At 42.0% G+C, this 17,293-nt stretch overlaps 1 protein-coding gene across 3 annotated transcripts in view; it reads right to left on the bottom strand.

The window, feature by feature from the left end:
• Positions 1 to 1,881: 1,881 nt before the first annotated feature.
• The window catches only part of wbp1l (WW domain binding protein 1 like), a 37,918-nt gene continuing 22,506 nt past the window's right edge, over positions 1,882 to 17,293 (bottom strand). Inside the window, exons 2-4 of one of the 3 annotated variants that reach the window (XM_012965829.3) lie at positions 15,425 to 15,527; positions 5,610 to 5,771; positions 1,882 to 4,676 (exon numbers count right to left, since the gene is read on the bottom strand). In XM_012965829.3, coding sequence (XP_012821283.2) covers positions 3,955 to 4,676; positions 5,610 to 5,771; positions 15,425 to 15,527 — 987 coding nt within the window. In that variant the 3' untranslated portion in view covers positions 1,882 to 3,954. The remainder of the gene's footprint in view (positions 4,677 to 5,609; positions 5,772 to 15,424; positions 15,528 to 17,293) is intronic. The other 2 variants (NM_001097326.1, XM_018095202.2) reach the window with 2 other exon arrangements.

A 17,293-nucleotide genomic window follows, 5' to 3' on the forward strand; every position in this document is an offset into this window, starting at 1 on the left:
GCGCCAGATGAAAGGCGGATATCTGCGGACATGTATTTGGCAGTGTGTTTAATAGGCGACTAGTTAGAATATATATTATTCCTCGGTAACATAAATCTTCTTTAATTCTGTTTTCACTCACTATGTCATGATTTACACATCTCACTACAAAGGGAATGTTCATGTATTTGCACAAAAGCATTGAGGAGATGTGGCTGATGCAACATGACATATTTACATATTAGGGAGTGTTGTCTGAGAGCAAGTGGGTGAAAGGTAACGTCTTTTTATATATAACATTATATATATTATATATTATTATATATATGTATAAACAATATACATTATATAATATATATAGGATGTATGTCAGTAGGATATATAGGATGCCAGTCAGTGCATGCCTTGTTAATATTATGCCATAAAAACAGCACAGAAATGGTCAAAAAATTGACAGCGTTTATAAAGTTGGATATTTTTAAAAGTGCTGGAGAAGGCGAATTACAGTGTAAATAGCAGCGTAAACTACTGTGGCATCATCTTCCATGGAGATTAGCAGCGGGAGGTTCAGATTGTGCCACAGAGGCTTCATTTAAGCATTCCATGGACACAAATACTAGAGCTTTACTGGCTACAGCTGCAAGGTGCTAACAAAGCTCTCCATTCTGCCTGACCAGAGCCATATTGGACACACTGAGAAGCAACAGGCGGACCTCGAGTGCAAAACGGCTTGTTCCCCAGGTCAGTGCATTTTTTGAAGATGAGGAGCACGGGCTTGAGGCAAGAGAATAGAGTGTGGGTTAGAGTTCTGCACCAGGTTGGGTACCCACAGAATTCCCTCAAAGCAGTTGGGATCCGGTCAGAAAAACTCCTGTACCCTGCAGGAGCAGTCGGGCAGGATGCAGGCGGTTTTATTGTGGGGAGATAAAATCACATTTTCTGCAGTGCTCACAGATTCATGGTCACTTTTGGGATTGCGTGGCTCTCAGCAGGGGCAGGTTGGCAAACTTAGCATTTGTGTTCTGGTTCAGGTTCAGATAAGCGGGTCTGGGTCAGGCCTACTGAATTAGTCCCACGCAGGACTCTAATGTGGGTGGAAACAACTTGGCACACCCAGCACTGTGTTGTCTTCAGAAAAAATTGGGATCACTTGAGAAAATCTTTGCCCACCTTAACAGAACGCTTACAGAAGCAGGAATCAGCATTGCTATTGGATATTTTGAGCCTTCTGGATAACAGGCTTCCAAATGAAAGATCACACATCATTTTTAGCAAAGGCAGACATTAATGATCATATAGAATGACATGAAAGCAGCCTTTACTTGGAACTGTGCACTTATTCTCCCCTGGTTAGGATTGGGCAAATGTTTGGGGCAAGTGTGTGATTTAACTGCAGTGGCAAAGTTGCTGTTAAAGCCAAGCCAAACTATTAAAGGGACAGTATACACACCATTTCTCCATAAGCTCAATAAATTATTAAGTAATTTCTTGTGCTGAACAAGAACATGAAGCCAGTTTCACCTTAACACTTCCTGATCCCCCAGAAGTGATAAAATAACCAGTCCTCAGTGAAGCCCCTGATAATGAGTTGCTCAAAGGCTGCTGCTTAGAGAATGGAGACATTTAAACAAGTTCTCTCTTTATAAAGCAAGGGGGTGTATGGTTAGTGAAGACAACCCAACTTTCAAATTATTGCTTTATAATGGCAAAAAAACAATAGGCAGAATGCAATTTTAACACAAGTCCTACTGAATGTGCTCATTTTTAGATGTATATTGTCCCTTTAAGTTGGGTTGAAAAAAGACCAAAGTTCAACCCTTCTCCTATGAACACAGGGATGTGTAGGGGGATTATTTATTTACCTTCAGGCCATAAAATGAGACGACACAGCAGACACAGAGATACCATAACATTTTTTTTTTTAATTAGTCAACAAAAATGACAAAATCCAGTGCAAGAAAACTGCCAGATGTCAATTCAGGTTTGCCACATACATATTGTCGCAAATACCAGAAGTGCACATTTGTAATATTTAAAGTAAAAAAAAAAAAAAATTCCCCAAAATGGAGCATTATCAGCTCCATCTGTATCTGTGTGACACTCACACACAAAAAAAAACCAAAATAATGATAAAGTTCAATTTATCGACGACATACCAACGTGTCACAATGATCAATAACGTGGTCAACGGTTTGGCTGAAACTTCGCTAACTTCCGACAATTCCCAGCTTCTCTTCGTTACTTTCGGGAATGTTCTAGGCTTGTCAAGAGAAAGTGTTACCGATAAATGCATTATGGGATACACTCTCACACTGCATGCGTTCTAGAGGCGGAACAATCACTGTACGACCACAAAACGGGGCTTATTTTTAGTGGTCATTGTAGAGATTGCATTGATTTTTTTTTTTTTTGAAACAATAAAACATGAAACAAAACAACTAAAAATACTGCTGAAAACTTAAAATCTCTGCTCATCATCTTGGACAATGGATGTAGAGGTGTTAGCCTGCACGAGACAACATCTCATAGTAGATCGGGGCTACGAGAGCTGCGGTTATGGGGTAGCCCTGATCCATCACTCGTGATCTCTGTGCAAAATCTCTGTGCGCAGAAAACCTCTGAAAAAAGGCTATTTATGAGCAGGCCAGCTGCATGTTGCATTTAATTACATCAATATTCTAAAAGGTTAGTAGTTGCTTTAGTAACAATGAATACATACAGAAAAATGAAAGCTTATTTGCTACATTTAGAATATGGCTCCTTTCTATTAAAGAAAAAAAAAGAGCCAGAAACAAGAGGTTAATCCTTCAATAGCACGAGGGGATCGTATACGTTATTCAGGGTTTATCATAAAGATGGATATGGGGTCAAACACATCTAGGCAAGGATCTACTACTCCTTCTCATCAGCCAGAACAGTCAGTATTATCTAAAAGCCAACTGTAGGGAGAGGCTGGGAATTGAAGTTAAACAGGAAGCTGTAGATCTAGATTCTACTACAGCGCTGTCCAACTTGTAGTGGGCCGATAATTATTGTTTGAGGGCCAAATTACATCAAAATGATCATGTCCTTCAGTCTATAGAGCCTATGAGCAGACTGGGGGCCATATCTAGCCTGCTGGCTCTATCTACTCTGGAGGGCCCCAACTTGCCTTCAGTTGGATAGTCCTGTTCTACAGCACAGTTTGTACTTGTCTATCTGTATGCACTTGTCTCAATTTAACTCAAGGATCCCATGATTACAATGCTTGTGCGTCCCCATTTTTTTAGGCACATTTCACATAGGTTACTTACAGCCCCCTGATGTCCTCAATAATTAAAAAAAAAAAAAAAAGAGCTCAGTCACAAAAAGGGGGCGGCAGGTACAAGGCCAATGAAGCCGTTAGCTTAGAGGACGAGGAAGCTCAGTTCGTAAACTGAACTTGTTTCAGATTTGTTCATGGCCGCCCACCAGAAGAGGTGGATAATGCTTAGTTGCACCCTTCGCTAGCTACTTTTTCAAAAAGCTTCTTTTTATTTTAATGCTTTTTCTAGCATTGAGGTGTCACATGGACACCAACTAGTCACGTCATACAAAAGTATTGTCAAAATGTCCTTTAGCACAGTATGTTTATTAAGGGATTTAAGAGCACCAGGAGAGAAACTGTTGCTTACCTAAACCCAAGACAAAGACTCATTAGAGCCTTCTTAAACCGATTCGTCCTTTTGCTGCCTGCCTAAAGCTCAGGACTCAGTTTATTCTCTTAATAAACCATCACCAAAATCATCAATGCCAAAGCCCTGTTAAAAAAAAATAAAAGGCATTCGTTGAAGCACTGGGCACCTGACTCTGAACGGGACATTGTCTTCTCCCTCAGGCTTTGGTAAAGCAGTTCCAAGTTTTTGTTTTCTTAAATGAACAGAACAAAGGAAAAAGAAATGAGACAGGCTGAACACAAGTCACTCAGATGTTTCCATTCTGCGATGGAGATGGCAGTTAGCCACGGGAGCTGCTGCTGTTATGAGAATTGGGAGAGTCTTGTTCATTGATTGTGTTGAGTAAGTTTACAGGCTGACGGGGCATAGGGTTATGATCCAGATCTCTAGATCCTAAGGAATGAGCAAATATCCCTTCTTCCTCATCGTGGGGCTGCGCGTCGCAGGAAGTGCAGCTGTCACAGAAGCCATCCACTTCATCATCCATGAAACCATCAAGTTCTTTGAAGTCATCATGGTGACCCCTGCTGCACACACAAACTTCAATACCTGAATCTCCAGTGAACCTTCGATGTCGCCCCGGCGTTTTGTCCTTGCCGTCATAGAAGCTACTATGGTCTAGGCTTTCAGAACTATACTGCTTCAAAAGTTCTTTGGAGTCCTTGTCTAGAAAAGCAACTTGGTCAGCCACCTCCTCCGACTCTGCTCCACCAGCAGGATCATTCGAGTCAACACTACTGTCCTTTTGTGCTGCTCGCTGTAGGCATGTGGTGGAAGGTTCACAATCTACAATGCTTGGGGATCTTGTTCCACTTCCGCTAGCTGAGGCTGCCGGGGAGTTGGCCTGGCTATGTGGAGTGAGATTAGGCACGGAATCTGGCGCTGGTGTGCATTCGCAGGCTGCGATACATTGCTGGTGCAAGACTGCATAGGGTGGAGGAGGCGTTGGTGGGCGGTTCACCACTTCCTCATAGGGAGGTAGCAGATAGTTTGGCAAAAATCCTAAGAACAGGGAAAGAAAAAGGTGTTTATAAGGGGAAGAAATGCAACTTTTCTGTTATGATCGGTTAATACAGAAATGATGCCCACATGTTGGCAATAGCAGGGATACCTGTCCTACCTTTGGAAAAGCACAGTCAGCCCTGACTAACTCATTCAAAGTACAGAGCTGACTGTCATATATCCTATTCAGCCACTTGGACCCATGAGGCACAGGTGGTTTTTACAGGCACAACCCTCTTACAGAGAACTGCAGCAATCTAGACTCCCTTTCCTACCATAATGGCTTCTTCATATTCTCTTATACGTTGCTTACAGGAGACATTAAAATGGGAACTCCAGCTTTCAAACCAAAATTAAAGCCCCACCCAATACAGAAACCCATGATATCCCTATAATTGTAATTTGTTGAATAAACACCATTTGTATATACTGAAATCCAGCTGCAAAACAGTCCTTCTCTTTCTACATCACTTGATGTTACAAATTGTAACAGCGTCTCCACAGCTTACAGACAGCATGCAGGAACTACATAACCCACAATGCATTGCACTGTGATGTTCCTTTCCTTATTGACATCACATGTGCAGGGGATTGTGGGATTTGGAGGATGCAGGCTGAGGACAGGCGACTACTGTTACATTTTATTTGAGTCTCAAAGCAGCCAGTTAGATCAGCGGGGGAACAGGGGGTGGGGCTTAGGGAACTGCTCCAACCATATTACTAAAAATCATGAAAAGGCTGCATATTTTTAAATTTGATGTATATGGCAAAGTTGCTTGAAATTGTGTTTGGGTTTCCCTATAACCCTGTCCCTAGCTTTAGGAAGCAGGTCAATAAAAGACCCCATCAGCAAGGAGATGCACCAAGAAAACATGATCACATGGGCAGAAAAAGGGTAAGCAAGACAGACGGTGGTTGCTGAGGAATACGTACTGAAATAGAATGGCACGGTTGAATAGCTGTGTGCTTCCCGGTAAGCTATCAGGTTAATCTCATGCTGCCTCTGTTGTGCTTGGAGACGGTGCTTGGCTCTTCGGTGATGGCAAACGCAGCAGCAGCTCAGTATGATGATAATAGTCCACACGAGCCAAAACCCTGTGAAAACAGCAGAGAGCAATGCCCGTTAGGCCAATCACTTCAAACCCATAGGGAACGTGACAAAAGGCACAGCAATAAGCAACATAATCACCGGGATGTTTATATGCAGCTCCTACAGCAGATTAAGAGACTCTCAATGATATGTCCTAAACTTACATTTGTATGGCCCATATCCCTATGGTTGATGTCATTTTCTCTTCATGATGTTACATTGCACAGGGCTGGTAAGCAGCCTTCTCATTGGGGGATTCTCTTGCACCAAGAGCTTATTCTGTCACCTTATTTACAGAAGCAAGGTTGCAGTGGGACAGTTTCAAGGGGGATTAGGTCCCCTTCAAGAAGAGGAAAATGTCTTTCACTCACCTCCTCAAAGTATGGGCAAAACTAAAACAAAGAGAATACCAGCAGCACAGTAACTAATAAAGTGATGCAGGGTGATGTATTCTCCATGCTTGCACTGATCGATCATAATAGTGAGGGTATGACGCCTCCATATACCTTTTTAAAGGGTAAGTAAGCCTTTTATTTTAAAATCCCCTAAAATTACTCTGTACAGCCCCCACAACACCACACCTTTCTCCCTGCAGATGTATGTCGTTTCCCAATTACAAGCAGATGAACAGCAGCTCCTTTGCCAACTTCCTTGTTTAGTGAGAAGCTCCGCCCCTTTCCGAGCCCTCTTTCTTTGTCCCGTTATGAAGACCTCAAAGATGTGCCTACATGCTCACTGCCTCTGCTCCAATGAATCAGGCATGCACAGTAGGCACCTCTTTGAGGTCATCAGTCAGGATAGAGAAGGAGGGTGCAGAAAGCAAAAGGGGCAGAGCTTCACACAAGACAAGGAAGTAGTTGAACCAAAAAAAAAAAAGGTTTACTTCTTTAAGTTTCTTTGAAGTGGTTTGACGTGATTTTTCTGATCCTGTATCACTATGATAAGCATTTTTTGTCTATGATGAATGATGTTAAATATCATCAAAGACAAAAGACTTTATGGACTTTACCATCACTAATTTGGTTAGTGATGTCACTTAAGGGAAGGGGTGGGGCCACTATCCATGCCTCTTCCTGACACTTTAAATGTGATTTTGGATATTGTAACACTAGGTTTGCTAAAGGGCCTGGGTGGCCTGAAACATTGCCCTTCTTGTATGCTTTGGAGTTAAATACATCTTTCATCGCTTCCTAGTGCTGCATAGGCAAAACAAGACCTTTTAAGGCCACTGTGTGAAGGCCACAAGGCTTGTGCATAGCCAGGGAACCCCCTTGTTGGTGGCTCACATCCCCACTGCCTAAAGCAACAGACTGTGTTTACCTCCCTAACACCCCCCCCCATGGTTACATGACTATTCCCCACAAATTAATCTGTTTTTTACATCGCTGACACACAGCAGGCATTAATACTCCTATAATCCTTTAGATCTTAGTGACCAAACGCAAAACAAATATTTATAGATTTTGTTGCTTATGAACCGAAGAGCCAAGAGCGGCCCAGGCTTCTGCACTCCCTAACCAAACATGCTGTATTTGTACAGATAGCCAGGGGATTGCACAGGCTGCAGCTTATAGAACTATCCGCCTAACAAGACCCCTTAATGAATAGATCTGAGAATGCTTGGAGCAGAGCAATACTCGGTGTGATCAGCAGACCGTCCAGCATGTCCCACATATCACAGGATTACATATAAATGAATACAATTTTCAGTAAAAACTATGAAATGCATACACTTTCATGCCTAATCTGCTCTATCTGCATGCACCTAGGCTGACATAATGGCTCTGGGTGCGGGCACAGAAGGTTGGTACCAGCATAGGGGCAGATTCTCAGCGTGTGGTTACCCATAAACCCCATATCGCAGTAGTCTAACATGCCCATAATTCAATGGGCTCAGACAGAGCAGTAAAATGTTACATTGTTGCATTTAATTTGGGCTAATAACAGAGAAAGTCCATCAAATCCAATCCTAACAAATGAGCCCCAGTGCGCGCGCATATATATATATATATATATATACACACACACACACACACGTATATAGACCTATCTATGCACTCACATATATAAACTGTATATATAATACCTGTACTGTTTGAATCTACAGTCATTGATCCTATATATTTATTGTATACGTCATCCAGGCCCCTCTTTAAGACATTAACAGAATCTGCCATTACCACATCACTAGGAAGGGCATTCCCCAACCTCACTGCCCTTACCGTGAAAAACCACCTACGCTGCTTCAAATGGAAGCTCTGTTCCTCTAATCTAAAGGGGTGACCTCTGGTTCCTTTCTTCTCTGTGGGAAAAACATCTCCCCCCATCTGCCTATAATCCCCTCTAATGTACTTGTACAGAGTAATCATGTCCCCTCGCAAGCACCTTTTTCCCCCGAGAGAAAACAACCCCAACCTCGACAGTCTCACCTCAAAGTTTAAATCTTCCATCCCCTTTACCAGTTTAGTTTAGGGATGCGCTGAATCCAGGATTCGATTCGGTATTTGGCCAGGGTTCGGCCTTTTTCTGCAGGATTTGCCATATGCCAATTAGGATTTGAAAGGGTTAAATGTCAGTGTGAACACATAAGTGGAAAATTTTTCGCCATTTAACCCTTTGGTATTCAGCCGTATACCTTACGATGGATTCAGGGGGTTCGGCCAAATCCGAAAAACTGGGTTCGGTGCATCCCTAGTTTAGTTGCGGTCTCTGCACTCTCTCCAGCTCGTTAATATCCTTCTTAAGGACTGGAGCCCAAAAAACTGCACTGCATACTCACGGTGAGGCCTTACCAGGGACCTATAAAGGGGCTAAATTATGTTTTTGTCCCTCAAGTTAATGCCCTTTTTCATGTAAAATAGTACTTTATTTGTTCAAGTAGCCACTGAGTGAGCCTCATTTTGCTGCCCAGTTTTACAATTTAATCAAATCGCTCTGCAAAGCGGCAGCATCCTGCATGGAACTCATAGTTTCGCACAACTAAGTATCATCAGCAAAACAGAAACAGTACTTTGTATGCCCCCCTCCTGGTCATTAATAAATAAGTTAGAAGGCAAAGAACCAGAGACAGACCCCTGCGGTACTAACACCAGTTGAATTAGTAAATGTTCAATTTATCAGCACTCTCTGTAATCTATCCTTCAGCCAGTTCTCTATCCAAGTACAAATGTTATTTTTCAATTTGACTTTCTGATAAAGGGTAAATGAGCCTGCCCTATATTTAATGCTAAATTACTGTGATCTCAATAGCACACCCAAGACATCACTTCTAGGTTTTTGTTTGCAAGGTGTATACATGGCATCCTGATAACTATAATCATTTTAATTCTTCAACACGGTGCCCCTTTAAGGAAAGCCCCAGATCAAGCTAGGGCTATTCTGTTAATAAAATGGAGCATTTACATTCTGATCTTTCCCAACTTGTTAGGCACTGGGCTGAGCAGATGGGTCCAACAGGTTCTTATGCTGCCAAACTGCTGTGTGAGATTTTAATCATTTTTTCCAGTGCAAGAAGCAAGAAGTCCCTGCAGGGCTGTAATGAGAGCTTTGGGAGCTCAGCTGAAGGGCTGGTCAGCATTCTTTATTCCCTAAAGCTTCCCATTCCATACATCCTTACCCAGGGCATGGCAGCACAATGGGATTCGTGCCACTTCGTATCCCATGTGGGTTCAGGGGAGATTTATAGGTGCCGAGATTGTACATTGCTTTCTATGGGACTTACACGCCAGGCATTTTCCAGTTGACTGTAAGTATATTCTATCAATTCTACCAGTGAATAAGTAACAGAACATATGGTCTGTTACAGTTGCATTTAGAGGGGTTCAGATGGGGTGATTACCCATAGCCCCATTCTTTACTTTTCTCACTCTACTGTGCAACACACATTTAGGTATGAAGTGATGAGGCCGTAGCTTTGGGATAGAGTAAGCAGTAAAGAAGGGAGAAAGTGGGAAAAATAAAGAAAAACCATTAAGTCACAAGATGATTAAACCTGGCCTTGTGGAAGAATATATTTCAGATTTCTTCACCTTTTACCCCATCTGTTTCTAAAACTGATTATGCTTCCCTATCATGCCTACCTGCCCCATGCCTCCCTATCATGTCTACCTGCCCCATGCCTCCCTATCATGCCTTCCTGCCCCATGCTTCCCTATCATGCCTACCTGCCCCATGCTTCCCTATCATGCCTACCTGCCCCATGCCTCCCTATCATGCCTACCTGCCCCATGCTTCCCTATCATGCCTACCTGCCCCATGCCTCCCTATCATGCCTACCTGCCCCATGCCTCCCTATCATGTTTATCTGTAATCTTGACATAGGGTGCATGTATTTGTTCAGATTACCCACATGACATTTCACCTAAATCAGTAACATTCCTCCTGGGTATCATGTCCTTAGGACTTTGTATTCCTGCTGGGGGTAGGACACATTTGTTCCACATTAAGCACTGCTTCTACTTATACTCCCAGGCTGCCCACCTGCTGGCATATCATATTCTTTAATCCCCAGCAGCATGAATGCAATCTTGATAGTAAGCGATCACATTAAAGAGGAATAATATAGCAACGTGTTTATAGTTGCCTGGGATGGTTTGCTGATCAGGGAGACTGTCTTGTTTACCCATAACTGAGCATCCAAACAGGTTCCCCACCCAGCCAGTATAAAGGGTGGGGGATACATTGCCCAAACCACTCCCTTCTCTTCTGTAACAGATTGATTTACTGAATGCCTGTTCTGCCCATCCTCTGCCACCCTCACTGACCATTCCAGCAGGCAGTAATGAGACCCTGTAAAAGATTAAATATATGACCAGAAAGAGAAATACAAGATATCTGCTCATATACCCTTTAACCCCAAACTGCTCTTCCAAAAGGCAAACGTTAAAGCTGCAAATGAAAACTAAACAAATATAATTAAAGCTGAAAGTATTTTACCTGTTGTCTCATTAATTCTGGGTTCCAGAATAAAAAAACAATATAACATCCTATATAACTGTATTTACAGGTCTTGCTAAGTTAATAAAAAGTGAGCGTCGGTACATATTTATTATAATAAGCAAGTTTCAGTGAGTCATGTGACAGAAATGATCTCATTTGGCATGGATTATACCTGATCAAATCACAATTTATATTCTTATAAACAGAGATTAGTGATGTCCTCGATTATAAATGGTGCTAAGCGATGTCATTTCTGTCACATGTCCCAGTGAAATGTATTTTCAGTTTCAGGACCTGTATAAAAGCCTTTGGTTCAGTGCTCCTATAGGGTCATGGAACTCCTCAGTGACATATAGGATCCTTATATTTTGCAATTGGGGGTACATTATTCACTATATATTTAAAGGATAACCATGATCGTTGTGTATTTTATACATCACGAAGATGCTCTAAACATGACTTTCAGTTTCATCATATTGAGACTGGATACTAAATGTGCTGAACTGCAATTACTTGATGAAGCATTTTTTATATTTGCTCTAGACAGAGCCTGAACCTTCTCATAGTTTAACCAAGCTCATACACGTATATCACACAGATATCATCCAAGTGTAGATCATGTGTAATACTATCAGTATTTACCTAGGGCAAGTGCCAAACTGAAATAGAAACTATGGGAGAAAAAACATTTTTTTTTAATCTATGACCTGTCCCATGCACTGCAGCACTAAATAGCTATTCATATATAATATTCTTTGTTTTATACCTCTAGCATTCATTTTATAATTCACACAAGCTTACTGCACACTGCCAGTCCTGAATAGGACAGTAATGAGGTTTACTTTAGATGGGCACAGGGATGCCTAGGGGGTCCCACTGAACAAAGGGCACTACTGTATCTGAAAACACTGTCCCTACTGATCAGCTATTTCACTGGCATAGGCCCACTCCGACTGTCAGTAAGGCACTGAGTGTCGCCCAGTATCAGCACAGCCTATTATATAACTGTTGCCGCCGTCTCCTCTTCCTCTCTCAGTAATAAGCACGTGCTTGAGCCTATGGAACGGAGAACTCCCACATGACATCATACATCGCCGGTGCTACACAGAGGTTAGACACCGCATATTATATGTAATCTAATTATAAGATCTGGATTATGTCAAGAATGGTCACCTGATGGGGTCCCAAGAGCCAATCAAAGTGAAACTGACTGTATCATGTTCTACAAGTTGTATAATTGCTAACACTTTATTTATAGAGAGTTAACTTAGGAAGGAGTGGTTTTAGGCTACTCCAGACAGGGCATTTGTCCTGGGCCCCTGCACCCACTGACAACTGGGGGGGGTGCGGAGATCTGTAGTTCAGCAACAGCTGGAGGGTCACAGACACCCCTAATTTAGATAATAACCCCTTTCATATTGAGGCCCCCACTGTAATTGCTGCTACCTATTAGTGAGGATTAAAACACAAATGAAGCCACAGATAAATCTGAAGCTCAGCTTTTCTGTATATCTACCGCTTCTTTACTTATCTACTGTAGGGAAAGTCTAGATAATTATTGGGGAAATGTAATAAAAAGGTGTTAGTCTTTTTATTAGTTATTATTGTTTAGTTTTGACCCAAACAATGTGATTTTTTTCTATTAATGCTTAGTTATTAGGGCTCTGGCACACGGGGGAGATTAGTCGCCCGCGATTAACTCCCTGTTCGCGGGCGACTAATCTCCCCGAGTTGCCTACCCCTGCCATCCCACCGGCGAACATGTAAGTCGCCGGCGGGATGGCAGACGCGGCGGGGCGATTTGCGCGAAATCGCGCCGCCGCATGTGCCATCCCGCCGGCGACTTACATGTTCGCCGGTGGGATGGCAGGGGTAGGCAACTCGGGGAGATTAGTCGCCCGCGAACAGGGAGTTAATCGCGGGCGACTAATCTCCCCCGTGTGCCAGAGCCCTTACCAAATGCAGTTAATTTGCTTTTTGGATGTCTGGTAATTAAAGGATTTGATTTATTATCAGGAAAAATAAGATAAGAGAAGATACTCCAGTTTTTCAAAGAGCTGTCCAACACTGTAACCACCCCCGACGCCATCATGCCCACCCCCAACACCACTGCCCCACCCCTAATTCCATCAGCCCCATAAACCTTAATCGGGTTTATCCACCAGAAAAGGTAGCAGTCCAATAATAATTACAGATTTTTTAAAAATATATTTGCATTGGTTGAAAATGATTTTCTGTCTGCCCAACTACTGGGTGCAATTTTCCAGGCTACATACATCTCACTGTCCTGCACTTACTGGAATTCCCCAGAGAGGCCCAGGGGCCCCAAGGAATGTCAGCTGCAACTAAGCAGCAAACATGTTTTTATTCTATATTTCTAATCACTCTTTGACATCCTATCACATGATAACCTAGAAGAGAGCATAGGAAATATCTCTGTGCAGCACCCAATACTTTACAAAAGGTATAAAAAGGCATACAGAACTTGTAAGCAACAACAGACTGGATAATGGGGTCTATTCATAGACAAAATTACAAATGCCTATTAGTGTCTGTAAAGGAGAACAAAGTCTGACAAATATTTAGGCTAGAAATGCTATACCTTTTAAAGCAAAGCTACTGTAACAACCCGGAGGTACAGCAGCCCTGTGACAGGAATGTTCTGGGCTGTTAAATGGCATATTTATTGGGTTGTGTATACAGACAGCCCAATACACTCACACTTTAAAGAGATACTGACACCAGAAATGAACCCTTTTTACATCTATCATAACATTCTCTTTGCATGCTATCTATAATTTTGCCTTAAAAGTATTTGCCCGATGTTTTTACATTGCTTATCTGATCCCCCATGTTCCTCTATGAGGGGGCTGCCATATTGGTGCAGCAGGAGTCTGTTTGCATTGGAAGCTATAACTGACAGGCTGAGAAGAGACAGTCAGGTTGGCAGAACATTCAGGTTTAGGAACTTCAAGTAACAATTACTTACAAAAGCAGAACTATCAGTGCAAAATGATCAACTATAGGGAACTTTTTATGTAGATTCATATTTTAAAAAGTAGTTTTGTCAGTACCAGTGTCAGTACCACTTTAAGGCTGAAGGCAAACAGGGCAGTGCATTTTAGGGAGTGGAGCAGGGCCCAAAACTGCCTCTGCCACTTCCAACTGACTGTACTACAAATCACAGCCAAACACCAGTGCTGGTGGTACTTAGTGTGACTCTAGTGTGTGTTCACACAAGTAACGAAACTTTGCTGCAACCTGCCCCTTATGCCTCGATTGACTTTAATGTGAGCTGCTTCTCTCGGTGGAAATACCACCCCATGTGAATTCAACCCTAAAGGAATTCCTTTAAAGAACAAGTCAACCCCCCAAATTTTAGCCAAACAAAACATAATTTTACTTAATTTAACATTATTAGTGCTTTAAATGTTATTTATAAATGTAATTGCTATAGAAAGCAGCATTTGCTGAACTCCTGGTTATCACTTTTTAAACAATGTTGCAAAGGTGAGTCTCCCCCAGCAACACAGGTCTGTCAATCTGCTGCCTTGTGTTACATTGTTTCAAGTGCCAGAGCCCCCAGGGCAGAGAACAGAAAAGGGGCTGACAACACTGATTTTATTAGAAATTATATATACAAATAACTTAAAAACCATTATAATTATGTAATAAATTTATATTACAAAGTTGCATGGAATTACATTTTCTTTTATTAGGCAAAAAAATATTTTTGGGGTTGACATGTCCTTTAAAATCAGACACACAAAATCCACATACCAAGCTGACTTGCAAATAACAGAAATCCGGGAGACTTGTTAAGGAAATTAGGCTTCCGACTTTACACCTTCAACAGTGGACACTTATTACAACTATAGCTGTTTAGTAAGTAATTTAGATGCATTCTGCAGACTGCACTTTTTCCTGTGCAGCCAAGCACAATGCACTTAAATGGATAATTAACCATTCAGCATGTGGATTTGTTATGAATCAGTAAAATATTCACTGACACATTAACTTACAGGCTCTCACTTTAGGCTAACGTCAGACGAAGCGTCTGGGGTATATTTTCGGCAAGCCGAAAAAAGCTTGCCGAAAATTTCGCAATACGCCTCCTACCAGGGCCGGAACTAGGGGTAGGCAGAAGAGGCAGCTGCCTAGGGCGCAACGATTGGGGGCGCCAGGCTGGAGCCTCTCCTGCCTACCCCTAGTCATCTTCCTCTGTCATTGCCCCCGCCGCTTGTCACTAGCGGTGGAGGCAATGACCGTTCTGATCGCGCCACCCCCTCCCCCCTTAGATGTGTGCTGTATGGCTGTTTAAACATTTTGTTTGTTATGCCTGCAGCTACAGCATGCATTACTGTGGGGCACCCCCAGTGATTACACCTTTCCTTCTCTTTTAAAAGTGTTCCCATTTTGATCAATGGCACCACCATTGTGTTGTTCGTGCCAATACACTTCTGAAGCAAGGCAGAATTGCCAAAAGTAAGTGCCATAGGAAAGGAATGTGGTGCATGTCTCAGCAATTATGTTGTTTTACTTGTGTCATTCTCCAGTGTCCTTCTACAGAGGGGTGTGCCACTGCCCTTAAAGGGATGCTCTAGCCAGCCTATTTTAATAGTGTCGATGATAGTGATTATGACATTGTGACTGACAGCATAGTGATCAGACTGAGCATGTGCCGTGCCTCAGCAGAAGAGGGAGATGGGGAGCTACTTACACCATAGTTCATAGTAGTAATTACAGCACTGGGATTGTCCACAGCAGTGACCGGTTTCACATATGTAACTCTGATTGTTGATCCCGATGCATGTTTCCTTATCCTAAAATAGAGTTAAATAAATATATGTTAATACTAATCTGGAAGCAGCCATCTTCAGCTAAACACAAATGGCTAGATTACAGCACAGCTTTTTGTAGTTTCAAGTTATTCCCTGGCTCTTTTTCAAGCCGACAGTTAGGAAGTTTAGTAACCGTGTCAGTTAGCTTGAAAAAAAGCCAGGCAATAGCTTGAAATGTTGCTGTGTATCTCATCTGAGCCACAGAATAATAAAGTCTTTTTAATCATATGAGGTGCTGTCCATCACTGTATTGTAGGTTATTCTATTACAAATTTTTTGGGGTAGTGGGGGCCCACCAATCAAATATTGCCCAGGGGCCACTGATATCTTAAAGTGACTCTGGAGCCACTCACTCTCTTCAAATGGCTGAGGCCAACATAGGCCCATGCAAAATCACTGGCTGGACACTGCAGACAGATCAGACTACATCTAAATAAATCTTCAAGCTCATGGGGCTCCCAAATACAAATCCTAGCAGCCAAACACAAGATGCTGGGAGTTGCAGTTTTATAAAATCTCTAATCTGCTCCACTCAGGGCTCTTAAGATAAAATCCATACTACACGCAATATGTATTTAACCAACACATAAGTGAAGCAGGAGCATGTCCCACAGCGCTGTAGATAAGGCTAGTGAATGACAAGGAACATACCAAGGCGATAGCTGGGGCGGACTCTGCATGCAAGAGAATGCAAATACAGACCCAGTAACCCAGAGGAAAGGGAGCCACATTCTAATCCCTGCGGCAATGAGGGAACAGCTGAGAGTAATGGTTTCAGAGCAGGTAATGCAAGTTTGCTATTGCTGATGTGCAGATTCCCATCATCGGCCTACTTTGCCGTCGGCCACATACCGGCCCTTAAGACAAAACCCGTCATCGCGTGGAACCATAAGGGAAAGTCAGCATGGGAGCAGAGAAAGGGGGCTTAAAGGGGAAATCCATCCAAACTGTTCTGCATGATGAAGAAAATGAAATTTGAAGCAACTTTTCAATATACATTAATTACAGATATTGGCTTTACAGTTTATATACGGTAACTGTTAAGCAGTATCTGCCCCTTTCTGCTCACTGCACTGTGAGTTTGGACTACTAAAACTATTTTAGCAGCCAGTTTAATAACTGGAAATTTGTATTTAGTGCAGAGAGTGCAACTACATAACTCCATGAGGCCCGCTTCCTTAAAGGAAGAAGAAACCCCAAAAAGTCAGAACCCCCCCCCAATGAAAAGAAAGGCTAGGTTTATTTCCAGGAGTTGAAGCTCCTGGTTACAAAAAAAAAGTGGGCCATCTATTTATATATTATATTATATTATATTATATTATATATATATATATATATATATATATATATATCGTGTCACACAAAATGGGGTAAAACATGGGAATTATATATTTTACACAGTAATATAGGCACTTTTTTATAATAACTCACAAGGTTGTTATTTTATAAAATTGGAAACAGAATTAGAATAATATGGTTATTGCTCTATGGACACATTGGAAAATTGGAAATTGCATTGATTTGCACACTGCATTGCTGCCTTATTCACTTTTTTGCTGTAATATGTGCTTTACATTAATGTATAACAAACAGGGGTCTTACAATAATTTAACAAAGACGACTTAATGATGGTATAGTTTTCCTTTAAAAGGGTGGTTCAGCTTGAGGCTAACTTTTAGTAAGTTAAATAGCTGTCTATTCTAGGTGACTTTGCAATTATATACCTGTCTCTTTTAATCCACTGCCTG

The sequence above is a fragment of the Xenopus tropicalis genome, chromosome 7 (assembly GCF_000004195.4).
Source record: "Xenopus tropicalis strain Nigerian chromosome 7, UCB_Xtro_10.0, whole genome shotgun sequence".
Taxonomy (NCBI): Eukaryota; Metazoa; Chordata; class Amphibia; order Anura; family Pipidae; genus Xenopus; species Xenopus tropicalis.